The 26,810-nt window shown below is 35.6% G+C and overlaps 1 protein-coding gene across 1 annotated transcript in view; it reads left to right on the top strand.

Moving 5' to 3' along the window:
• The window catches only part of PLA2G4A (phospholipase A2 group IVA), a 133,313-nt gene that overhangs the window by 80,531 nt on the left and 25,972 nt on the right, over window positions 1–26,810 (top strand). The window contains exons 8-13 of the mRNA XM_012736544.3: window positions 5,685–5,821; window positions 12,662–12,884; window positions 13,596–13,710; window positions 20,176–20,313; window positions 20,403–20,495; window positions 24,416–24,487. Coding sequence (XP_012591998.1) covers window positions 5,685–5,821; window positions 12,662–12,884; window positions 13,596–13,710; window positions 20,176–20,313; window positions 20,403–20,495; window positions 24,416–24,487 — 778 coding nt within the window. The remainder of the gene's footprint in view (window positions 1–5,684; window positions 5,822–12,661; window positions 12,885–13,595; window positions 13,711–20,175; window positions 20,314–20,402; window positions 20,496–24,415; window positions 24,488–26,810) is intronic.

Below are 26,810 nucleotides of genomic sequence, written 5' to 3'. Positions count from 1 at the left end.
TTGGCATTGCATCCATGGTACGAATTGGCTAGAGAGAGAATCAGGGTCTTAACACAGAGGAATACCAGTATTAGGTTGTTTGGGAGAAGACACAGGTTAAGGAGAGAGTTCGATGAGATTGTGGTTTACACTGTTGAATTAGAAATGTATGTGGGACATATTGGCACAGATGTCCAGTTGGCATTTGCTTTCAGGTTCTTCTTTTCAAAAAGTAAGTTGCTGCTGCCACCCCTAGTCACTCTCCTTTTGTGGAAAGGAGTGGTAAGTCTTCCTGGGAAAAGAAAACTTGGCTTAATATTTGTACAAATGACAGCATATTAACTTTTCTGCAACAGATGGGGAATGAGGTAATTATGCTTTTTTTCTCTGGAATAGCCCTCAAAAATATCAAATTCATGTGTTTGGAAGTCATTTCTAGAATTGCAACTTTTGTTTTTGCTATTTTTGTCTAATTTTTTTCTCTTGGCAGAAATAATTCATTTGGATATATCGGTACCACCCATTCCCATAGAAAAAGTAACATTTTTCTAGTTTTTGCTAATCCTTGGGTTTCTTAAGCTCACACTTCCCTTGTTCCCTGCCAACATCATGACTTTCTGCTCAGTACAGGCCAGTTGGCCTCCTTAAGGTGTGGAAGAGTGGGCTCTTGTGGCAGTTTGTGCAAAGAAAGGGACTTTCTTCTTCATAGTTTTTAATAAACAGGCAGCATCCAGTTTAGAGCCTTAATGTTGACTTAAAATGTTGAATGAATTTGGGTACATTGTTTTACTCTGTGCTTCACTTGTAAATGGAGATAATGTCTCTTATTGGGGTAAGAGGATGGGTACTAACACTTGCGAAGCATCCAGCAAAATATGTAGGGGATACATAGTAGTTTCTCAATAAAACAGTTTGCGTCATGCATATTATTGGGTGCTACTCTTCTGTAGCATAGCACCCTGGGGCAATAATTGTTGAATTTAATAAGGCCTTAGTTTTCCTGCCTGGATGATGAACTAGTCAAATAGTTGAGGTTTCTAACAGCCCAAGAGTTTATTTTCTTAAGGTCTAAGATTTATTTTTAAGAAAATTACTGATTTTAATTATTTGGATGAAAGTTTTTCTGAAATGTATAATTCCTTGCTCAGATGGAACTGATTAGGGTATGCTCATGTCTGCTTCCTTTGCAATCAATCACTACTTTTCCATGATCTATGTGTCCACTTGAAGTAATTTCTTCGTACTGCCTTTTTTCCCTTCAACTTTGTTGCTTAGATTTCAAATCTGATGACCAAGCTTGTTGTCAGAAGTGTCTCTAATTAGTGTAATTTTTCCATGAGTAAAGCACTGAGATCGTTCCTGAACAAGATAAGTAAGACTTTGTGTATGGGGATTTTTGACATATTTTGATTGTTCCGGGGCCACTGTTTTATATTTTCCTGTTCTAAAGTTCTTTTTGGTCAGATGAAGTTTCCAGACTACACTTCCCCTATGTGAAGTGAAATGTCATGGTGCAGTATCTATGTCCCCTAAAAACTGACTATAGCAGAGCAAAGTTGGTTGGGGGACTGAAGTTTGGAATTAGATTAGTGGGGAAATGAGAAAAGGAAAATATCTTGCCTTTCACCAGAGTATAAAAGAGAAAAATGCTTCTTTTTAAGAAAGAGTAGAAGGACTGTATTTCAGTTTAAACAAATAGATACCTTTGGATGAAAATAGAAGTACAACATGGACCTTAAATAATTCATTCTCTGAGTGCTACACTGTACTTGAGTTTGTCATATTGTCAAGACTAGAGAGAAGAGAGAACATCTAGTCAGGCCAGGGAGGCTGAGCAAAACAGTTTCTGCAGGAGGTAATGGAAACCAACCTTGAGTTGTTAATAAGAATGATTATTCATTTGTTTATGCTGATTCCTTCATCTAGAAGATGTGTCCTCTTATTTCTACCTTCATTCTGACAATGGCACTCTGTACTGTCAATTCTTAATCCCCTTTGGGATTGTAAACTTTGACGGGCAGACGGGGGAGGACTCCCATAGTGGAGTGCAGGAAGATGAACTGAGCGGGTGTGGGCATCCAACAGTCAGGTTTCAGGACTCAGAGGTAAACAGCCAATGGACAAAGCAGAGCTGGAAACTGGTCTAGAAAACAGATATCCAAGAGGCCCAGACTACACTCAGCGGGGTGGTGTATTATGAGGGCCCTAGGGGCGCTTGACTGCTGAGGAATACAGAGCTGTTAGGGAAGCATTACTGGGGAGAGGCAGAAAAAAACCACGTGCCGGGAGCAGTGAAAGGGAAGGCATATGGGGACAAGTGCTAGATTTTCTGCAGGTGGTGTTGCTTACTTGAGTACGCAGATTGCCTTCCATAATGTGAGTGGGCTTCCTCCCATCAGCTCAAGGCTGGAAGAGAACAAAAGACTAGCCTCCCTGGGCAGGTGGGTATTAATCTACCCTCAGACTTCTTTAGATTTCTTCTTCACCATTGGCTGTCCTGGGTCTGGAGCTTGCTGGCCCACATTATGCATCTAGACTTGCCAGTCTCTATAATGGTGTGAACCAACTCATGGTAATAAATCTCTTTCTGTGCCTAGATACGCACACATGCACATACGTCCTATTGCTTCGGTGTCTTTGAAGAGCCCTGACTAATTCAGGGGTCAGGGGGACAGTGAGACGAATGTCTATATAGAATTACCAGATCTTAAGATCTATGAAAAAGTAAAAAATCCTTGAGCACTTCTGGATTTTCTTTCGCGAGGAGGAAATGAATATCTGTAAGCCTATGATAACTAAATCAAAGCCACAGGGTTTTCGATAAATGAAAACTCATTTCCTGCAATCATATGAGACAAGTATGAGAACTATTTATTGGCATCATTTATACCCAAATACTAGTGACATTAAGTCTAAATATAACCTAAAACCTTCTCAAAAACACTTGTTTGATTCTTTTATAATTAGAGCCAGGTCTAACAGCTGCAGCTTATAACTCCCCAGCTATTTCGTCAAACATTATTTCAGAATGACCAAAGCTACTAAGACATCCAAACTAGTCTTCGTTCATTGCATAAAATCGTGTTGATACTATATGAAGTGCTAGTTGAATCTGAAATATAGTTTGACTAAGTATCCAATGGGTTCTCTTAATAAAGGTTACTCCTTTCTTTCTGAGCAATGACAAAGAAGAAAAAGCCACAAGCTTTGGTGCCAGTCACACCTCAGGTCAAACCCTGGTTGTACTAGTTGTTAGTTATCTGTCCATAGGCGAGGTAGTACCTGTGCTTAACTCCTCATCTGAGAAATGGACATAAAAATTACTTTCTTTTGAGAGTTGGAAAGGGTAAATGATATAAATTATGTGCAATGTACCTGAGAGTGTGAGGCACTTAGTATATTCTTGATAAGTCTAATTTCTCTTTCTTTTTTTAATAGTTCATAAGCAGTTATAATTTTGTAGTTTCATAATTTATATTTCTGTATGAGTTATAGAATCTAGAATGTTGCCAGTTGCAAGAAGCTTCTAGATCAATAGTTCTCTCTAATATTTTTATGTATAAGTAAACTGAGCCCACAGAGGATTCTCTTTGCCTCACGGTACAGAGCACAGTTGCAGGAAAGCGGCGGATATTTGTTTTCAGAGACAAAGTGGAGCATAGTGAAATAAGAGCTTTGTTTATCTGACCGATTCAATTTTGAATCCAAACACCACTTTCTAGCATAGTGACATTGGAAACATTATCTTTGTTGTGTCTCAATTACTTTAAAAAGTGGGTAATAATAATATATATCTAATAGAGGTGTGAAAATTAAATGATACACATATGATGCATACACACAGATTAATTCACACTTAATAAATGAAGGTAATGATAATCTGCACATTTATTTGATCATTCAGTTTTTATGTACAAATATCTGGCATTTTCTTTTACCTGATAGCAACCCAAGTATCTGAATTAAAAGTCTTACCTGGAAACCTTTTTTAAGAATTACTTTAAAGCAATAATGGGAGCAATGGGTTACATAGCACATGAATTCCAATTTAATTAGGAGGCTGTTTCCAGAAGATTCTGAACAACGTACACATGAAGAAGGACATCTGGGGAGTTGTTTTCTCAGGATTAATGAAGGTTTTTTGTTCATTTTTCTAACTTCTCTTATTAAATCTCCCTCTGAATAACTATACAAGCTGTTTGCTCTATGTTGAAATGAACAGTATGATCTATTGCTAAAAACATTTTTACTCTATTCTAAACTACCTGATTTGTATTGAGTTTGTTATTTTTCACAATACAATGTTACAATTAACAAAACTGACAGACTCATATGCCCCCAAATGATTTTTGAATATAAACAATCTACCTTCTCCTACCATATCAACCTTGAAATTTTTCCTTTAAAACCCTTCATAATACTATTTTTCCAAACTCCCTAGTATACTCCTTTTACAATAATAAGACTGGTTTCTTATGTCAGTGCTGAGCACACAGAAGTGATAAATGTTTGCTATTATTATTGTTATGTTGCCTATAAACTTAATCTCTTTTCAAGGCCTAATTCAAATCCCTCCTCTTTGTTCTAACTTCTTATCTGGCTTCTTTACAACTGTTGCAACTAATACTATTTTGTGCTCCATTCACCCACTTTATGTACCAATTTCCTTTCCTATCTTAGCTTTATTTCCTCCTCCAGACAAGCTTTTAAGAACTTATATATTTTACTTGATTTACAACTTTAAAATCTCTGTTTGAGAGCACGATGTTCATCCATACATACACAGGTTCAAAGCCATTTAAATTCCTCCTTGGCACTGGTAGAGTGTGTTTTCATTATGAGGTCTCCAGTTTGCATCTAGTTTGATGCCTAGTGTCTTTTGATTTGAGGCCACTTGGCATTAGAGAAGAGCTCTGGATTAGGAATTTAGTCTTAGGTGTCCTACTCTTTGCTGCCCTAACTTTAATAAGACTTAACCTCTACAGGTTTCTCTTTCCATGTTTAAGAGTTAAATAATCTTTTTGGTCCTTCGAGTTGTAAAATAGTCATTCCATTAACATATACACATTATGTTGCTAAGTGGACACTCAGGGATGTACACACATTGATGTTGTGTGTTCAGCATTTCTAGAATTGAGTTCCCTGTTTCTTCCTGAGCCTGGCTTTGCACTTTGGGACCCTTGTTCTTGATAATGAAAGCATCATCTGTTTACGAGCAAAGCTAGAAACCCTACCACTCCTTCCTCTATTTTACTTACTGCTAGCGTCAGATCAGTAACCAACTACAAACTACCAGTTAACAAATCTTATATAAGTAACATCATCATTTAGAACTTCCATCTGCAAAAGGAGCAAGTGCTCCCCTTTGCTCTCCTTATAGGGTATGTGAAAGAAACAAATAAAACAATGCCCCTGAAAACAATTCAAAAATTGCAAAAGGTTGAACAAAAGTAGAACATTATTGTTATTATTATTGTTATAAAATAGAGTAAGCTGTTCATTTTAATAATATCTGCTTTTAATAGACATTGATTCTTGATTTTCCTTTATGAAAAATGATTTTCTTCGTTAAAAAAATTAGACATTACTAAAGTAGGAGTGAACTTGCGCTTCTTTATGACAAAATGTGGATAGATAGATGATATAAAAATTGAGATTAAAGGGCGATGCATTTTATGTACGATCTCCGTGTCGCGTCGTTTCAGGTGCCTGTGGTGGCCATACTGGGTTCGGGTGGAGGTTTCCGAGCCATGGTGGGATTTTCCGGCGTGATGAAGGCGCTGTATGAATCGGGAATTTTGGATTGTGCTACCTATGTTGCTGGTCTTTCTGGCTCCACATGGTCTGTATACATTTTAATTTTAGTTTTATCATTCTAAATGTTGAGAATTTATCTAATTAAAACATTCGAAGTGCAAAGGGGTTTTAGAAAATTGAAAATTAAGTTTGCAGATTTAAAACTTGGGGAAAAAAATTAAGTTTGCAGCCTGATGCCATAATCTGCTTAAAATTGTTTTTAAAGGCAAATCCACATCTATTAATAACTTTCTCCATAAATTTACCACTTTTAAGCCACTTTGTAAATAAAAATGTAGTTGAAACAGAAAATAAAAAATAGACCAATTGAAAATAATTCTAGATATATATATATATAGCAGAAGAGGAATAACATACTCCACCCATAATTAATTTAATCTTCCTATAATTTGCTGATTTGTAGTCCTTCGGTGAACATGTCTAAGTCTACATGATTCACTAGGTATTCATTTTCCTCTTTAGGGCAAATAGAATAAAATGCAATAAATATACTATAGCATACAGAAGAAGGCAAACAACTTTTAAATGCAGGAATGCAATAAATTTCACTGATATATATCTAACTAAACATGAAATTAGTCTTTTAAATGTATTTAAGCTCAGCTAAGTTTAGATGGAGAGTCAAAACATCCATATATATAATACCTGCACTGTGTAGATTTGCTTCTTCACAAATACATTTATAAAATATTTTCTAAGATGATACTATATATTAATACTTTTTGGTTTGCCTACCTAACATAAGCACCTTGAAAATCAAATAAAATTCCTTGCTCATATGTCTCAATTAATAGGGCCACTTTATTACAAAAGATCTATCTGTGATTTCCAAGGCTTTTTTAGTCATCCAGCTATGGCAAGCTCAATCTGTCATAATATTGTGTTATATATGTCTAGCATTTTCAAGATTCTGTGTCATTTTACCTTCTGAGATGGATATATGTTTCTTCGTTTTTCAGTTAAAGAAAACTTGACTCAGAAGCCAACTGACTTGTCCATCATCGCTAGCGGAATGTAGAAATTCTGGCTTTTGATCCCTTGTTCTAAGATTCTTTCTATTCAACCATAATCTTTTCTTGGACATCTATATATTTTATATATAGTTTTGTATTTAAATAACTTATAGTTTCTTAAATATTTTGAATCAAATTCTTTGGCTAATGAACAAAAACTTAGAGCCATGGCTGCCACCTTCTTGGTATTACCCTCAAAATGATTTATCTTTTCTGAAAGAAGGGTGTAGCCCATCATGATTCTTTCCCTTGAAGGAAGGAGCAGGCACCTGCCTGTTTCATGAGTAATGTGATGGAAAAACTTGGACCCTTACATTATTTCGCCTACTCAATCATTTTGTTATTATTCTTCAAGTGGTTTCTTTCTCTGTACTCACTGTTTATTATAGATCCCTATTGTCCAGCACTGACTAATACACTGCAAGACGCATACTTTCTTAAACTCAACTAATAAAGAAAGACTAGTCCTTGGAAACTGATTTAGGGATATAATTGTGTGTGTGCAAACTTGATGAGAGCTGCCGCCATTTCTTTGGTTGTAGATTTGGGGCAATATAGTCTTACATTCTCCTGTCAGGGTTCTGAAAACAAGTCCTGTAAAATGTAATTAAAAGAATCTTAAATGTGCACACACATTTATATATATATAAACTTTGTCTTTCAAAGTCTTATTTCCTTGAAGATTAGCCACCTTTTTAAAAATTCCGTGTTCTTAAAAGCTATTCACTTTTAAAATCCTTACAATAGATTTTCACTCACAGACCACTTAATTTCCAAAGTTCTTATTTTACTTGACTTCTTTGGGGCTGGAGTGGGGGAGGAGGTTGAGACATTTCACACAGTGACTTGTCCTTATTTCAAATTGCTCCTGTCATGCCATTTTGGTTGGATTTCATCCTGCGTGGTTGCTCTCTCCTCCACGCATGGTCTTTCCTACTTCCACTATTTTTCTCCTTAATGTGGGCTTCCTCCAAGCCTTCCCTTTCGCTCTATTACATGCACACATCCTCCCTTGATAATTCCGCCAACTTCTACCACTTCAGCTATCACCACCAAGAATTTAATTCATGGAACCCTAGAACATATCCAAACTTAATAGGCAAAGGAAAGAAAAAACCTAATGGATACTACAAAGAAGCCGTCAGAGAGGGGAACCAAGCAAAAATGAGTTCCAGAGGGCAAGGTGAAGAGTGCTAAGAGAAGTGGGTGATTTAGTCATGTTGAAAATCTGTGAGAAGCTTAGCATAGGACTGGGTTTGGCTAGTGGTTTTAATAAAAACCACTAGTCAAAGTAAATAAAGGATACTTTTGAACATGAAATTACAAAACAAAAAGAAGTGAACAGAAGGGAAAAGTTCAAAAGGTAGGAATGTGAACCTCCTTCGAAAGAGCTGTCTGTTATTTCAAGCAGTTTGAAAGGGAAGGAATGAGCAGAGTTATTGTTTGAAGGGAATATAATAATGTAAAGCGCAGGGAAGAAGGTTTTTTTAAAGAATTTATGAAATTTGAATATTATTTTTAGAAGTCTGAGGTGAAGGAAACGGTGTAGAGGGATAGATGAGAGATAAAGAAATAGAAGGATCGTAGACAGGGAAAGATTCAGGCAGAGACAGGAGACGAAAGAAAGCACAGGTGAAGCCATTATCCATGGGAAGATGAGATGCTCCCTGAGACAGAAGAAAAGGAGGTCAGGATGATTCATGCTAATGCTTCTCTCTTAAAAAGTATCGGTGAGAAGGCAAAAAGTTCAAAGGAAGGAATTCGGAAAGGCTTGGAAAAACAAATTACACTTCTGTATTATGTAACTTTTTATATTCTCTTCTGATATGTAGCCATTATTTGGCACAAATGAGGTAATACGGAAATATCTGGAGAAGCCCTAGACCTCCCAGAAAGTTTTCTGTGATCACAAAAGAGAATTTCAGTTATAACAAAGCTTCCTTTATGACTACTACTACCTTTATGGTAATTATTTCTGAAATTACTTATGGGTGATACTTGTGATTCATTAAATATAAGTATAAACCAACCTGGAGACATGAAATGTGTGAACTAGGGAGTTACAACAGTAATCCTATGTTCTCTTACTCAGAATTAGCTCCACTCTTCCTCAGTAAAGCTGCTCTCTTGTACTTCCTTAGGAGCTATTAGATCTTGATGCCCATGTTTGTATGGCATTACCATCTAAAGAGAAATGAGAACAGCTAGACAGTAGAGCCCAATTCATTCAACTGGCTAAAATAGAATTTGAGAATGAGAACTTTGAGTTAAATAGTATGAAGAATTTCTGGAACATTGAAAAAAAAAACCAATTTTAACAGAAATTGTCATATAAGGTGTGACAGGCTCAAAGATCAAGATATACATTAGAGAAAATTTGTTGTTTGAAGTGGGGGCTAAGTTAGTCTTGCTCCCTAATGAATTTATCTTACCTAGCATAGTGCTTGGCTGGCCTTAAGTAATAGTTGCTTAATGACTAAATAAATGCATAATACATGGATTTATGGGAAAAAATTAATCTAGGTATTTCTTTAGACTTTCAGGATATTTCCTTCATAAATGTTGAGAGTATTCCTAAGTCATTCCAAATTTTAGTTACATGTGAGAATCACTTCACTACTGTACTTTTTTAAGAACAAAAATTCTAAATGTTTACCCTGGAAGATTCTAATCCTAAGTGGATAGGCACTGATAATTTTAAAACATTGACCATATGGTTTGGGAACAGGGATTGGTTAGTATGATCGGAAAAATTTTGTTGATAAAGAGATGAAAGTCAAGGCTTAACTATAGAGTTGGAAGCTGGATATTTGTGTGCTTTAGATAGTGCTATGTCCAAAGAAGCCAGGTATATCTCAATCCTACACTGATACAACCAAGGAAGCAAAAAGCAAAGAAAGCAATTTAAGCTTAAATGGCTGAACAGAAAAACTAGTGATTGCCTAGTACTCCATCTTTAGCAAAACCAAAGCCTAAGTCTTCCATGTAACTGCAATGACACCATGAAAAGGCTATCCAATTCATTTTGTGAATTCCAAGGAATATGTGTTCATAAATGCTGAACAAGCAGAGAACATTAACTCAAGGTCAATAGTGATGGTATTCTAGGTCTTTCTTTCTCTCACTAGGATTCATATTCCCAAGCCAACTACTTCATGAGAGGGGAAAAAAGAGAGAGAGGAAGAAAGAGGGAGACATAGAATACAAGTGAATGAGTTTACTTTAAACTTCAGAGAGAAGAAATAGACTGTAGCCATTCTACATGGAACAAAAAGAGGGAACTGGCTGGCATCCATGTACATTTTTGCCCCTTAAAATTATCTATTTCTGAAACTGTGGAATAGATTCCTAGATTTTGAGCAGCTCCCAACCCCAAAGGAAGGATTTCCCTAATTTACGTTCAGTCAGTGGTTAACATTGGGAGAAAAGGAAGAGAAATGAAGAGAAAGGCCTTCATTCAGGTCTTACTAGAGATAATCCACTGCACAGAAGTACTTTTTAGAATCATAAGTTGATTCATTGAAGACCAACTAAATATAGATGAAGAAAGGAAGTCTAAGCATAATTTAAATAAAATAAAATAATTACATCATTCTATGAATAGTAGGAAATGACAATTTCCAACGGCAGAATGATCATTAATCACTAAATTAATTTCTACTGACATTAAAGCTTTGTTTGGTTCTTTTGCTTGTATTTACCCTGCCTCATTGTGGAAAGGATTTAATGTATCTTATTATGAAATAAAACTGGATTGCATACATTAAAGTTAGAAATGGAAAAAAATATAGTTAGAATTAGATTAAAAATTCATGTTGTAACCTGTAGCTTTGAGAGGCATGTGACACAGTTTTGGATTTAAGCTTTCTAGGATTCAAGGCAAAATGCGAATTATGTACAGTTATATAATACACATTTTGATAAATTAAGGGAGGGCTGATGACCCTTAGAGGAATTATTCCTGGTAACAAGACCAGTCAAGAATTTCTTTTTAGTGTTCTCCTAAAAAGTGAACCGTATCCTGAATATTTCCAGAATTGACCACCTTAGAGACTCAAAAGGATGTTTTTTTCCCTATTTCATGATGTCCTTAACTATAAATTAATGTTGTTACAACAATGTATGCATTTATGCACAGTATGACAAGGTCCAGAGAATCAGATCTTGGTTGATCTGGATGAATCATGTTGTAGACTTTGGAGTAGCTATGGAAATGAATGGATGGACTCCCTATCGTGCGAGCATTCTAAGCTTTATTTTTATAGATTTTTTGGTGATTATGCTAGGCTTGAGTTCAGAGTAAGTCTATTTGATTTATCTTTACCACATGTTGTGGTAAAGTTCCCGTGTGTTGTGGGAAATATTACGAATTCAATTTGTAATCTCTCAAGGTGTTTTTGTTTTGCTTAGCATGTGTTCCATTGTAGGTCTGCAACTCACCATTTTTTTTATTAACATGTTGTTATTCTCAATTTGTCTCCAAGGAACTCTGAATCCGACAAGAAATTCTAATTTATTGTGAAGTGAGAATAGTTTGGTCTCTATGAACTGAAATCTTGTCTAATAGTTTTAAGAAATAAACCCTAACAGAGGACAGAATAAATTCCAGTTCTGCTGTTATTAATTGGGGAATGTGAGAATTAATTAAATTCACCAATTCTTTTTTTTTTTAAATTTTTAAAATAGAAGATTTGAAACCTATTTTGTGTCTTTAGGATGACAGCTTATGAACCATTAGCCAACACAGAGCCTAGGACATAGCAGGTACCCACAAAGAGTTTTCTCACCTCCCTGAAGGGAAAATAAACCATTATGATAAACAGTTTTATTTTAATCTCAAGGAGACAAGAGATTAAAACATGTACTAATTTCTCTTTGGTTGGATGAAGTGGTAGAGTATTTATAGCATTCATTTTATTTTGTTCCGTCAGTCTAGTAAGCTATGCTTGTCATATGCCAGGCCTTAGCTGATTACTTTCTACAAAAGATTAATCAATAAAGTTCATTTTCTAATGAGGTCACAATTTAAAATTGAGGGAGACAAACAAGTAAACAGGTAATTAATATTCAGTATGAGGTCTACAATATTAGAGGCATTGGTTCACAAAAAGGAGGCTAAATTGAATGTTTATTGTCTTAGATATCAAAAACCAAGGCTCATGGTGATTTTTGATTTCACCAGAAGTGGCCAAATGGCTAAGAGGCTTCACAAGAAAGCATTTACCTTAAAAACATTATTCCTCTCCAGGATTTTGCCTTCAGATTCATATGCTCAGAATCTGAATGCTTCAGATTTTGTCAGACCTACAGTTGGTAAAGTTTGGGATTTTGTCTAGTTGGCCAATGGACAATAATAATAATTTAAAGAAAAGCCTTTGTCAGGATGATTAGGCATTTACCATAGTTGAAACAGCACATTTTCTACCTGTAGGTAATCTTCACAGAAAGTCAGATTATCAGATTGCTTGATTAGTCTTGCATCCAGACAAGTCAGTTTATTTCCATGACTCAGTTGTGTTGTGTCGTACATCTCTAATAGTCTGATAGGGATATCTATTCCTGGCAGAGTAGATAGGGGACAGTAGGCCTAATAGGGCATCATCTCCTCTGGACTGTGCATGGAAGTCCAGTGTTTCCTCTGAGACCTCTCCTTTACTTCGTTTTCATTGTAAAACAGTTCCTTTCAGATTAATGCATTCTTCCTTAAATCGGTTAATATCTTCAATCAGATAACAAAGTTAACCAAATATATGCACCATTCTTTCTTTATCTATGACAGAGAATATCTGGGTTTTGGAGACCATTATGTAAAGCACTTTATCTTTACTGAGTATGTCTTGTTTTCTTTACAGGTACATGTCAACCTTGTATTCTCACCCTGATTTTCCAGAGAAAGGGCCAGAGGAGATTAATGAAGAACTAATGAAAAATGTTAGCCACAACCCACTTTTACTTCTCACACCACAGAAAATTAAAAGATATGTTGAGTCTTTATGGAAGAAGAAAAGCTCTGGACAACCTGTCACCTTTACTGATGTATTTGGCATGCTAATAGGAGAAACACTAATTCATAATGTAAGCTATAGTTCAGTCTACAGTACTTTTAGTGCAAGTAGACAATGCATATAATAATCTTTTCAGTAAAAGAAAATATGATGCATTTTGTAAAAGTCATGCAACTCAGTCTTTCAACTCTGAGGACTGAGCACATTCTCCTGGCCAGATGTAACTCTTGTGTATTTCAAACTATTGCTTACCAATTTATTCAAACTGTGTATCAGTTTGGATGTGTCAGAAACCTTAACTACCCATTCTGCCCAAGAGTGGTAATAGTTTTAGATGAGGAAGTGAATACAAGCAATATGTTAAAAGTAAAGGAAGAATGGAGGTAACCTGGAAAGAGTCAGAAAAGGACGTGGATCACGTGGAACAAACCTACGTGGAACATGATGACAGTGTGACCTTTCATCTGAAGATAAAGAGGAGATAGAGAAGAGCTACCCTGAGAGTCTGGAAGCTAAATTTTTTCCAGGCTTCATATAGTTGCCAAATCATTTTCCAGTTCAAATGTAAACGTAGCCCCTAGAGTTTTGATTGTTTTCAAAATGAAGATGATTATTTCCATAGAGCTTCCTTATCGTTTAGTCAGGACCCAGGGATTTCTAGAAATAATAAGACTTATTTTTATTATAAAAATTTTAAGTATTTTATTGGAAGTACTATTTTACGTAGCTTTTTCTCTGTATCGTTTATATATTTAAAGTCAGTTCTTTCTTCTATGGACAGAGAATGAACACTACCTTGAGTAGTCTGAAGGAGAAAGTCAATACTGCACAATGCCCTCTACCTCTTTTCACCTGTCTTCATGTCAAACCTGATGTTTCAGAGCTGATGTTTGCAGGTATGTCATTTCCTAGCTCAAAATATTTCCTGGAGACTTTGAACTGTGGTTTCCAATGATTTCCTTTAGAGGGAGATCATAAGCAATTTCAGTTGCCTATTTTAATACATTTTCTGTAGCATAAGAACATTTGAAACTATAAGAAAATATTAAGCTACATTTTATGGTTGTAAATAATATTCCCTGAAACTAGTGACTAATGACTCTTCATTGAAGTTAGTGAAATAAAAATAAATCATGAATATAATCAGTGACTCAATTTTAATTACCCATTTCTTAATAACATTTGACAAAATAATATGCCTAGTGCCTTTAGATAATTCATAGTCTTTTAATTGCTAGCTATATTTTCTTTAAGGGTAATATGTTGTACAGTAATAGCCTCTCAGTATCTGCAGGGCATTGGTTCTAGGATGCTAGGTGGACTCCAAAATCTGTGGATGCTCAAATTGCTTTTATAAAATGGCGTAGTCATAGTATATAACCTACACTTATCTTCTTGCATGCTTTAAGTCTGCGGCCCCCAACCCTGTGGCATGTTAGGGACTGGGCCTCAGAGCTCCTCTGCAGACCCCCACCCTTGCCCCCTATCTGTGGAAAAATTGCCTTCCATGGAACTTAAGAACTGGGGGCCACATAGCAGGAGGTGAGTGGTGGGCAAGCTAAGGAAGCCTCTTGGCATTTACAGCCACGCCCATGGCCCCATCACTGCCTGAGGCCCAGCTCCCCCCTCCCACTGTCCGGGGAAAAATTGTCTTCCATGAAACTGGTCCCTGGTGCCAAAAAGGCTGGGAACTGCTGCTTTAAATCACCTCTAGATTACTTATAATGCCTAATACTATGTAAACGCTATGTAAATGGTTGTCGTACTGTATTGTTTAGGGAATAATGACAAGAAAAAAAAGTCTGTACATGTTTGGTACAGACTCAAGATAGTAGACCTAACTACATATGACATGTCAGCAGCAATGTAACATGTTCTGGAATTGGTTTTGGAATATTTCTGACTTGTGGTTGATTGAATCTGTGGAACTCACATATATGGAGAACCAACTGTATGTTTGCCATTCAAAGCACTATCCTTATTTTTATAATTCAGCACCTAAAAAGTACTAGTCTATATTTATGGCAGCTGATAAGCAAAAGGCCTCATTTTGTTAAATCTCAGGGGTAAACGTTTATTTCTTCCCAAGCTATGCTTCTTGGGTGCTCTGGAAGTGCATGACATCGTAATTCTGGAGGCTCTGTTGGTCTGAATGCAGTGGCGCTTCTGGCCATGGCCACTGTGGTTCATTCTATGTTTAGGAAAAGTATCTCAGTGACTTCAGTCACATCATCAACTTAAAAAACCCTCATGAATGATGTATGATTAGCAGATTTGTATCTAGAATCCTTTTATAACGTTTCTGTTTCACTTTCTTAACCACCTGCTCTCCAACATGAAATTTGAATCGTTTATAAAAATTGGTGCACGTAAGATTCATTCATTCAACAAGTATTTGCTAAAATATTGAGTACATAGATTATCATACTTACAGTTCGGAAAGCACTCATCACGTTTTTTATTCCATGTTTACTACAATCTGGGGAGATAGATATCTTTATCTTTGATTCATAGAAGAAAAAGCAGAATCTCAGAAAGATTAAATGATTTATTTGCACATTGCCACATAAACAGTAAGTAGCAGAGCTGAGAATTGGTCTCAAAAATCCTTTGTTCCTTTTATTGGCTTCTCTGATTACTGACCATGTAGCATATAGCCTTCCAGGAACTAAAGGGGAACTCCTCTCCTTCGCTACAGTATTTTGTCCCTGTTCTATAAAACTTTATAACCTTGACAATTATAATAATTATTAAAGAAGTTAAGGCACAAAAGAGTACAGAAATGTTACTATACAACAAGCTATGTGACCTCTTTTAGCCTCAGCTTTTTCGTCTATTAAATTAGGATGAGACTCTCCTTACAGTGTTTTGCCAAACAAATGAGATAAGTATGTAAAATACTTAAAATACCAGCAGACCCAAATTAAGTTTCTAGTAAATCTTAACAATTTAGAGTATTTTATAAAAGCTATATAAGAGAAGTGAGAGGTCTAGATCTTAAAGATGAATAGGATTTGAATATGAAAACATTCAAATATTAATTACTCAAATATTAATGACTGGATTGTCAAGGATGGGAGGGAAGTATGCAGTAGGAGTCTAGGATAAACACATTGCTTAACAGCAGTAAGGGACTATGCCTTTGATTGTGATGGAGTTCATAATAGAGAGTTGAGACTTTATTGTATAAGAAAAGTAAGTGCCATAATGAAAATTGCTTTTTTCCCCCCATAGCTATTCTTTTATGAAGTCTTGAAATTTTTGAAAGTGTTTGGTATATAGCACTAACAGGATAGTCAGATCTCTGCATGGCCTCAGATCTCTTCATGGCCAAATAAATCATCTTTTACTCAGAAAGAGGTATGGTATGGTGAAAAGAGCACTAGATTCTAATTTGGAAACCTTTTCCTACTTCTAAGTTGAAAGACCTCAGGCTGGCCATTTAACCCGGGATTCTTATTTCCTCATTATTTTATGACAGATATATTAGCTGTAAATTTATTTTACAGAGCTATTGAGACAATCATATGAGATATGCATAAGACTAAAAACTGTAAGGACACATAAAAATATAATAGTCATTATTATTGGTATGATTGTTATTGCATTTCACAATGGCCACTTTTTAGTTTGGACTTTTAGTCCATAGCCATTTTCAAGAGAAAGCCTAACCAAAATAATTAATGAATAAATAATTTTTTTGGTGAATGCTTTGGATTTATACAGAGTGAGAAAAGACAGTTTTATCTCCAGTTAGGAGTCTTTCAACTTGGATGTGTATGATTTTAACAACTGCTTTAACTGCAGTCCCACTATTGAGAGGAAGGATGCACCACTAATCTTCATTATTAAGCTTCTGTGATAAGAAGCTTTGAGCTGTATCTACCAATAGAATTGAACAAAGCCATGAAACATGAGTTATATGGATATCATACCCACATAAGACCTTCTAAGATCTATGCCATGAGGATCCAAGTAGCTTTACTTGAGTTATTGAGAAAAAAAAATGAAGACATATCTGTACGTTATTCCTTTACATTTTGCTTCGATTTAAAACTGGCTATTTAGAGAAAAAAATTTGAAATATTCTCTGAATTATATTTTAAAAAATCAAATAACCAAATTTGCTGACAGAAGTTTTATCAATAACTTTGCTTCAATAATATCAGAGAACATTTTTCTTCCCCCTTGCAATAATTTTAAGTACCTATTCCTTTAAAACTTTCTTGGAAATTTTCAACAAATAAACATTAGTATTTAGACTGTTAAATATTTTTGGCTCCTCCACTTCACTATATTACTGAGAGGATTTAAAACTTTCATTTAAAAATTTTTATTGGTGAATAAATTGCATTCACTGACCATAACTTACAGTCCTGAACTCAGCATCATGCTAAATTTTTTGACAGAAACTAGAGGAGTAAAAATATACTACTTTTCCTCAAGAAAGTTATAATTCCATTTAAAGAGACAAAAATAAAGCATGCAAAAATTAATATCCTACACCTCGAATAAGATGTAGGGCTGCATAAGGGTGAGATATCATAGAGATTTAGTATAGTCATAAGAAAGATTTTATGGGGGTGATGGAATTTGGATTCAAGCTGAGCTTGGAAAGATCTATCAAGTGGAAGTGAAAAGACATCTTTGTGTGGAAACAAGATGTGAAAATGCCCAGAAAGGAAGACACAGATATGTCTGGAGCACCACTGACAAGAAAATAGCCCAGGACTTGTGCACACATTGGTGGAGAATAGGTGGTATGTCGGAGAAACCACTAGTGCCAGATTATTGAAAGATTTGAATTCCAGACAGAGTGTTTCCCATTTAATTTTGGTAATGGGGAAATAATTAATGCTTTTGGGCAGGCAATAAAATTATTTCAGTAGTGTTTTTGAGAAAAATACTTTGGTGACTCTCATAGAGGTAGATTGAAAAAGAAAAAATATCGGAAGCAAAGGTATCACTGTGTGAAAAGGCCCAGCAGCTAGGGACGTACTGATAAGGGAAGGAAAGGGTAGGTGGTGACAGGATGGGCCCCAGCATTAATAAAGAAAATATCACTAGAAAAGTTGGAACCAGGAAGTTGTCATGCTTTAATTCTCAAGATAGGGGTATGATATTCCGAGATAGGAAATTACGTATACACATACGAGAATTTTCCTAACAGCTCCTGATTCATCGCTAGTCATGTCTTACTAATGCCACGTAAATTATTAGAAAACACAGCACTTTCTGATGAAGAGTATATGTGCCGTTTGGCTTTAATTTGAAATAAATTACAATGTTATCTCATCAAAATTGTGATCTCATAACTTCCTTCACGAAAATAGAATGTTCTGGTCTACCATTGAATAAACAATCTACAATTCCTTTTCAAACCATTGATGACAGGTTTTAGGAATTTAGAATAATTTAGATGTTTAAAGATGTAAAGCTGCTCATATTGTATATTACCTAATACCTTAGTGGGGTCTTAAATCAAACAGAGTGATAATTCTCCAATAGGATATACCCTAGTATAAGTGAGACAAATAAAGTATAAAAAGAGTCCCCAAGCCCATCATTTCAAGACTAGATTCTCTCTAAATGAGTTCAGATCAGGTTTTACCACCAAACATATATAAAAAAAAAAAAAAAGCTTGTGGGTTTTGGAATTATTTGGATTTTGGATTGTTGGATAAGAGATTATTAACATAATTTCAGAAAGGAAAAAACTGAAAAAAAAAAATAAAGCGGGGCTGAGGGTTATGGGCTGAGCAGTGGTGGATAGCATTGAGATTTTAGGATCATCAGCAAAACCCTTGCATGAGAGAGTAGGTAGGAGCAGGCCTTATAATTAAGAGGGGAATAGCAAGTATAAGGCACTGGGATGGAAATGAACTTGACCTCTCTAAGCAATAGCAAGAAAGTCTGTGCAGCTGAGGTGGACTTAGCAAGATGAAATGCGATAGGAGATTGCTTAGGAGATGGGGTCAGACAGGGAGTGATCTGGACTATCTTGGAGCCTTTTAGGCCGTGTTTTCATTTTCACTATCATGGAATGCCAGTAGAAAGCTTTCGGCTGGTGTTGGTGTGCTGTGATTTGTATTTTTTAAAATTCACTTTGGCTATGAGGTATCAAAAAGATAGCAGGGGAGCAGAGTAGAGGCCTTTTAGGAGGCTGTTGTGCTGATTCAGGGGAGGAAGTGTGGAAGTTTGCATGAGTGTGGTCATGATGGGCAAATGGACCAGTGGCCGGGTTCTGAGCATACCTGCTGAAAGAGCCTGTAGTGCTTCATTTTTCAGATGTGAGCTATAAAGGAAAGAGAAATGTCAAGGGTAATCCTGAAGTCTGAATAGTGGTATCCATAGTAGTACCATTTACCAACAAGAGAAAGATTGATGCAGTTGCAAGTGCGAGAAATGGTAGTCAGAAACCAGGAGTCTTCTTGTTGAATACATTAAGATTCAGATAATTACTAGATATAGCCATGGGAATCCATGATATATAAAGTATTTATTGGGCAATTAAAATGTGCCATGCCCTCTTCTAATCTTCTTACATTTCTTGACTCATTGAATCCTCAAAACAATCCTACAAACTACCTACTGATTTTATTGACATTTATAGATTAGTGACCTAAGACACAGACAAGATAAATACCCAGGTAAGTAAACACAGTTAGTAAACAGCAAATCTCACACAGTGTGACTCCAGAGCTTCTGTTCTTAGATAGTATATTTTACTGGTGCTATTACCTCGTATTTCTCGAACTCCTGACCTCAAGTGATCCTCCCGCCTTGGCTTCCCAGAGTGCTAGGATTACAGGTGTGAGCTACCATGCCTAGCCTTAACTACCTTGTATTTCTAAGACATCAAGCATAAAAACTTTGCATTGTAGTCTTGTGAGTTAGAATAAATGGTTAATAAGCAAAATTAAGTGAAGATAGAAAAAAAAAGCCAATGTTAGAAAAAATTGTATTCTACTTTAATAGACTGCTTCCATTGTTAAAAAGAGTTAGTTTCTTCTATCTCCTCCATGGAGTTTTTATCTGATTAGCAGTTTTCAGTTTTCTATTCTTTAGAATAAAGATGACCTTTATGAAAGATGTTTCAGTTTTTAAATGGAAAAGTGTATTTTCAATTTGTGCAATTAGAAAGGATCTTTTTTTATTGTCTCATCTTATGATGTATAAACATTTTTTCCCTCAATTTCTGCATATCACGATAAACATAATAGGCATTTGGTTAATGTTTTTATATTAATATATTAAATAAATGAATGAGAATAACCATAGTATTATTGAAGTGATTATCTTTCTACATCTCTGTAGCATTTTCTTATTAATGGATTGTCTTGTGTTTAATATGCTTTCAGATTGGGTTGAATTTAGTCCATATGAAATTGGTATGGCTAAATATGGTACTTTTATGGCTCCTGACTTATTTGGAAGCAAATTTTTTATGGGAACAGTTGTGAAGAAATATGAAGAAAACCCCTTGCATTTCTTAATGGGTAAGTGGTCAAAATCTTATCACTAGTTTGTTTGACTATTTTAAATCCTGGCGCATTTTAAATTATTCTCTGTTTCTACTTTATTTTAGGTGTTTGGGGCAGTGCCTTTTCTATATTGTTCAACAGAGTCTTGGGAGTTTCTGGTTCACAAAATAAAGGTTCCACAATGGAGGAAGAATTAGGTATTGTGAAAATATGTTTACATTGAAAAAATTATGCTACATTGTTAAATTTTGTTAACATATATAGAGACAAAATTAAATCTTCATAAGGATTGTAACTATTCTAAATTTATCAATAATTTGGTTGAACCAGCCTAAATATTTTCTAAAAATCATATATAAATTACTTCTTAAGTATTATTTTCAAATTGAGGTTATAGAATTAATAAAAAAACATTGATTCCTAAGAATAATTTTTAATAAGGATACCTCCATTCCTTTTTGTCATTGTATTTATAAACATACTATTTCTTTTATTAAGAAGCCCTTTTATTAAATAAGGGTAGTTTTTAAAGATTAGATTTATCAAAAGTTAGATATAGCATGACATTTAAGAATAAATTCACACTTGTCACAGTTCATTCACCCCTTAAATACTAACTCACTAGAATTCTGTTAGCATCTCATAGCTAAATTATACCAAAAAGAAGGAGGGAAACAAATCATGTCTAATAAAGTAAAACTAATGATTTTCACTAACTCTAACCCATTTGTCCATAATAAATTTAAAAATATTCACAAAAATTGAAAAAGTAGACAAACTTAATTGCAGACCAGTGGTTTTGGTTCATTATAAGAATAATACACTGGTGGCTGGTGCTTGTAATTCCAGCTACTTGGGAAGCTGAGGCGGGAGAATCGCGTAAACCCAGGAGTTCAAGGCTGCAATGAACTGTGATTGTGCCACTCCCGCCTGGGCAGCAAAGTGAGACCCTGCCTCTAAAAAATAATAATGATAATAACAGAATAGTGCCATAGAAATATGTTTTCTTAAATGAATAAATTTGACTTAAAGCAGATAAAACAAAACATATATTCGGTATCTCCCCAAAGCCTTGCCATCTGTATTTTAATCCACACTCATTTTTGTTATGGCTGTTTTGACTGATAGTGTAAAGAAGCAGTGGAATGCTAAGTCTGAATTTGGGGCCAGGTCAGCAGGGACCAGGGAGAAGGGGGCTACAGACTGTCAGTACAACTGCCTGCTGTCTCTTTTCTGTCTGGAAAGTATCGCAGATCTATTTGAGAACAGAAAAGTTGACAGAATAACATTAATAACTTTTTCAGTAATCAATTCACTTGAAGAATGAATATATGTAAAAAGCCCACTGCAAGATTTTTAAACGAACTGCCCTTGGTTATCCTAGGCAATGGCAGTGGATTTAATTAGGCTTTATGTGCAGAAGAGAATACAATTGTAACAATTTGAACACTGTAAATTTGCTTCTGAGCAGTATTACAATGTTTCCCCGAAAATAAGACCTACCCATAAAATAAACCCTAGCAGGATTTCTAAGCATTTGCACAATAGAAGCCCTACCCCGAAAATAAGCCCTAGTGATGGGCGTGGCTACGCAGCGCATCTGCACAACCCGTGCATTTCCTTGCAGAGCAGTAAAGAAAATGATCAGCCCTCCTCATCTGCCCCATCGTGACAGCTACTATCCCAGAGGTGACCAGAAAGGTGCAGCCCCACCAACAAGGTCCGCTCCCCCTGTCAGGTCCCAGCCATCCTGTGCGTGCTGCAAGCTGAGGCTTTGAGGGGAAAATAACACATCCCCTGAAAATAAGCCCTAGGGTGTCTTCTTGAGGAAAAATAAATATAAGACCCTATCTTATTTTGGGGGAAACATGGTATCACTCCTGCAAGAGTTGATTTTAGTTATTCAATATTTTAGTTGATATTTATGTTCAGTGCAGCAAACTTCTATAGCTCTTAATATTTTCTTTGAGAGTGTCATTTGTATTTTTGGATTGTTCTAAATAAGTCATGGAGAAGTGATCTTTATAATTTCAGTGAAGCCAAAGATTTTAAAATAAAGACAAAAACAAACGAAAATGCACTTTGTGTTTGTACTTACTCCTGACCTCTGGTCGTCACCCAGTTAATGAGCTGACGAGGTAGGTGGCACTCTCGAGCCTTCTGTGACCTCAAATACAGGGTCTGTTCTCTTGATGATAACTAGAAGGCAAAGAGTACAGACACCCTAAGGTTTATTATTTTTTTCCTCGTAAGGAAGGAAGAGAATAAGACTGAAATAATATATCTGAAGCTGGGTGAGACAGTGGCTTAAGGCCAAGGACAAGGAGGAGGTTTATACTAAATATTTTTGAGAAGACTCTTTGTTGAGAAGTTCCCTTTGAGGCCAGCCGTCTGGCAGCTTATTTACTTGTTCTGTGTGTCAGGCTGAGGTGGAATATTGTGTATTTGTGACCTCCCGGTGAGCCGGAAACATGTTACCTCAGATTAAGTAAGGGTTTCCAGAAATGAAACCGGAGAGGTGACTGAGGGGACTCTGAGGACTCCTGGTGACTTTTTCATTCTTTGGCTGGGTGAAGTCTGCCTCTTAAAGGGGTATTCAGAAGTAGTGGGTTTTTTTTTGTTGTTGTTTTGTTTTGTTTTCTTCCTTCTGAAGAGAGACTTGAAGGTAAATTGGACCATCATCAGGTAACTCCAAATGAAATTGTTTGCTTTCTTAAGGAGGTTTGAATGTGAGCAATTCATGCTTTTGAAAACATGGAGCTACACATTATACTATAGAGATGGAAAATGTATTAATGTAAGTTCAGAATATTTAGCTATTCGTATCATAAAAGCTTCCTTATAAAGAAGACAATATTTTGGTGAACTGTTTTTCTTAAATCAGAATATCAAATGTGACCAACAAAAAAGAGAAAGAAAATGGTTAAGGAAAGAAAAGAAAATACAGGTAGGACCAGAAACACACTTAATGTATATGGCACTTGGAGTGGATCATTTCTTAACGTTACCTTCCTTATACAACAAAATTAATATCTATAATAGTCATGAAATGAAATGAATAGTAATAGCTTGTGAACATTTTATTTTATTGAATTTCATATGTATAGTGGTGCCAGTAAAAATTAAAAAAAATGTCAATCTATTGCCTCAAGCATTTACTAATCCTTCCATTACACATTCTTGATTATTTGTATACATGCCATTTATGTAGGTAAGATAAACATTTGAGAAATACCATGGAGAAACTAAATGTCATACCTATATTTCTTTGAGTTTAAAGCCCCCAAAATGATTCTATCTCTGAAATTTGTAATTTTGGAGTTAGTTTTTTTAAAATAAAAGAATTTTATTGACTAACAGAAGAAGAAAAAGAACTCACAGAAGAAAGTGGTTTTATATAGGTGTCCAAACATAGTTTGATTTCTTTTACAAATAGTGATGATGAGGAGGGTATACATATTTCATTGTTTAGTACATTTTAATTGAAAAAATACAGCTAGTTATTATGCTAGATTTTACTGCTGTCTTTGTTATAAGGATTTATGGTTGCTATTTTAGTTTTTATAAACTCTCTCTTAATATGTTCTGCAGGAAACACACATTCTTGACACCAAAAGGTAAATTTCATCAGACAATTTTCAGTATAAATTGAATTCAAAAGATAATTTATATTAGTAGCTTTCATTCAATTTTAGGGAACTTTTCTCTAGCTCCCCTGTAGATTTTGGTTGTATCCTCTATTTATCTTCATCTTCATAAACACCACTTAAAAACATTTAATTGAAAAATATATATATTTTTGCTATAACAAGGAGCTTCCTATAATCAAGTTGTTATTTTTGTCATAATTATGATAAACATATAAAAATTATCTCCTTTAAATCGTGAATGAATACATTTAAACTACTTTTTCACTTCCTGGGAAATTTCATTTTCCAATGAGAAATTTGAGAACAGTAGTAACTCTAACAAATCTAGATTGACTAAATAGATCTAAGTGTATACTAGTAGAGCTTTGTAGACTTCCTTCTGGGGTTTTGCTCAGGTTACTGCTTGATAATAAATTTAAATTTGAATTTTTACACCTAGATGCCTAATCGTTTTTTCTTTTCCACAGAAAATATTACAGCAAAGCATATTGTGAGTAACGATAGCTCAGACAGTGATGATGAGTCACAAGAACCCAAAGGTAAGGGAGCAGGAAACTTCTCTGGCCGAGATCCACCAGGGAAGGCTGTGAACGTTTTGTCTGAGTCTCTCACTCAAGATACTAATGGTAGTCCCCACTTACGGCACTGGAGTTGTAGGCTTGCAATTTTCTATTGAGAGAGAGGATTAAATGTTGCATATGTAATGAAACAGCACATATATATCTCTAACTTCTTCTTTTTAACACATCAAAAATATTATCAGTTAAACATATGAACAAATCCGAGATGGCAGAAATGCTAAATTCTGTTCTAAGTCTGATTTGGGCATTGGGCTTCTTACCGTGGATATTGTGATTGGGGAACATTTTTAGATGGTTTTAAAAATTAAATTTTATTATTAAGTAACATGTAAAAAATTGTCTCTTCACTCCATTCCTGAGGCTTATCTCGTGGCTGACACCTCACTTTTTGGGAAGGGATCAGGGATGAAGTGGTGGGAAATGATCAAGGACTTGTTGCATCTATTGCTTGTTAGTATAAATGAGTCCTTTTGCAATTGACAAGGCAGTTTTCAGTTTCTTGTGGATTCCCATGGTCAGCAATGGACTTGGGGCAGATCGGATTTGCAACAAGCATGAGGGTCATATTTGTTGCAAATGTTATATGGTAAAATGGGGAGATTTTACATTTTGACACAGTGTGTTGACATATTCACTGATTAAAATGTCCCCAATATTAAAAAAAAATTATCAAAAAATGAAGAGAAGACTGTAACTGGACAAATCTGTCCTATTATAGTATGTATGTGATCTAGATTTTAGAATATATTTAATACTTTATTGCCCAAAACTTAATGAATTTCACCAGGCAAGGTGTAGATATTGAAGAGCCAGTTTTATCTTTGTTTAATTGTCAGTAAAGTTAAAATTCTCTTTGTGGCTGGGTCCTGTGGCTCACGCCTTTAATCCTAGCACTCTGGAAGGCCAAGGTGGGAGGATCTCTTGAGCTCAGAAATTCTAGACTAGCCTGAGCAAGAGCGAAACCCCGTCTCTACTAAAGATAGAAAAAATTAGCCAGGCATGGTGGCACGTGCCTGTGGTCCCAGCTACTTGGAAGGTTAAGACAGGAGGATGGCTTGAGCCCAGGAGTTTGAGGTTGCTGTGAACTACGATGACACCACTGCACTCTAGCCTGGGTGACAGAGCCGGGCTCTGTCTTAAAAAAAAAAAAAAGTTCTCTTTTCATAGTTGTGCTATTACTTCCTCTTAAAATGAGTTTGTGCAAACTAGATAAAAGGTGACTTCTCTGGGGCATGCAGCTGCACAGGGCCACAGCGTGGTGGCTGTGCAGTATCTTGTGAACTTGAAAAAAGAGAATCCGTTCTCTGGGCAGGTGAAGCTTTTGTCTGGGCACAAGGTGTTCCAATGGAGCACAAGCTGGGTCTCAGTCCCCATTTGCCCTCTCTCCTGCTGCCGTCTGCAGCCCATAATTTACCTGATCAAATACAGCAGCCCTAGTCCTCATGAGGAACCCTGAAAAACTCCTGCCCTGGAAGGAAAATTAGTCTTAATTCTGACTCATTTATTTTTTAAATTTTAATGTTACATTTTAGTTGTTCAAGTCCTTTTTATGTTGAATTTCCATTTAATCAAGGAGGCTAGCCAGTACAAAAGAAATAGACCTCATATGCCTAGAATCTCTAGAATTAATTGTGTATTGATTTAGAGACTGCCAAGTAGATTTAACAATAGTTGTCAATTTTTATCGATGGGCAGTACATTTGATAACCTCTGCAGTGCTAGCTGGTTCCTAAGGCTGAAGGGTTCAAGGACCTTTTCAATATGGCTGCTTTGGGTTCAGTACCAGCCTTGATTAGAGTATGATATTTAGGATGGTTTTGAGGTTTTCTTTTTAGTTATCAATATTTATTTTTTCCTTTAATAGTTTTTTAGAGCAGTTTCTGGGGTCACGCAAAATAGAGTGGAAAATACAGGAGTTCTCTGTCTCCTGCCTGGTCATCCCTCCCTCTCCCAAACCCTGACAAGTCCTAATCTTGTTACTGTCTCCATAGTTTTGCCTTTTCTAGAATGTCAGATAATTGGAATCATACAGTATGTTGCCTTTTCAGGTGGGCTTCTTTCCCTTAGTAGTATGCATTTAAAGTTCTTCCATGACTTTGCATGGTTTGATAGCTCATTTCTTTTTATGGCTGAATAATATTCCATTGTCTGGACATAGCGTAGTTTACCCATTCACCTAGGAAGAATATCTTGGTGGCTTTCAAATTTTGGAAATTATTGACAAAGCCTATGTAAACATCTGTGTTCAAGTTTTTGTGTGAACATAAGTTTTCAATTCATT

Source organism: Microcebus murinus, chromosome 23, assembly GCF_040939455.1.
Source record: "Microcebus murinus isolate Inina chromosome 23, M.murinus_Inina_mat1.0, whole genome shotgun sequence".
NCBI lineage: Eukaryota > Metazoa > Chordata > Mammalia > Primates > Cheirogaleidae > Microcebus > Microcebus murinus.
Note: the sequence above shows the minus strand (reverse complement) of the source record. Positions and strands in the feature narration are given on the sequence as shown.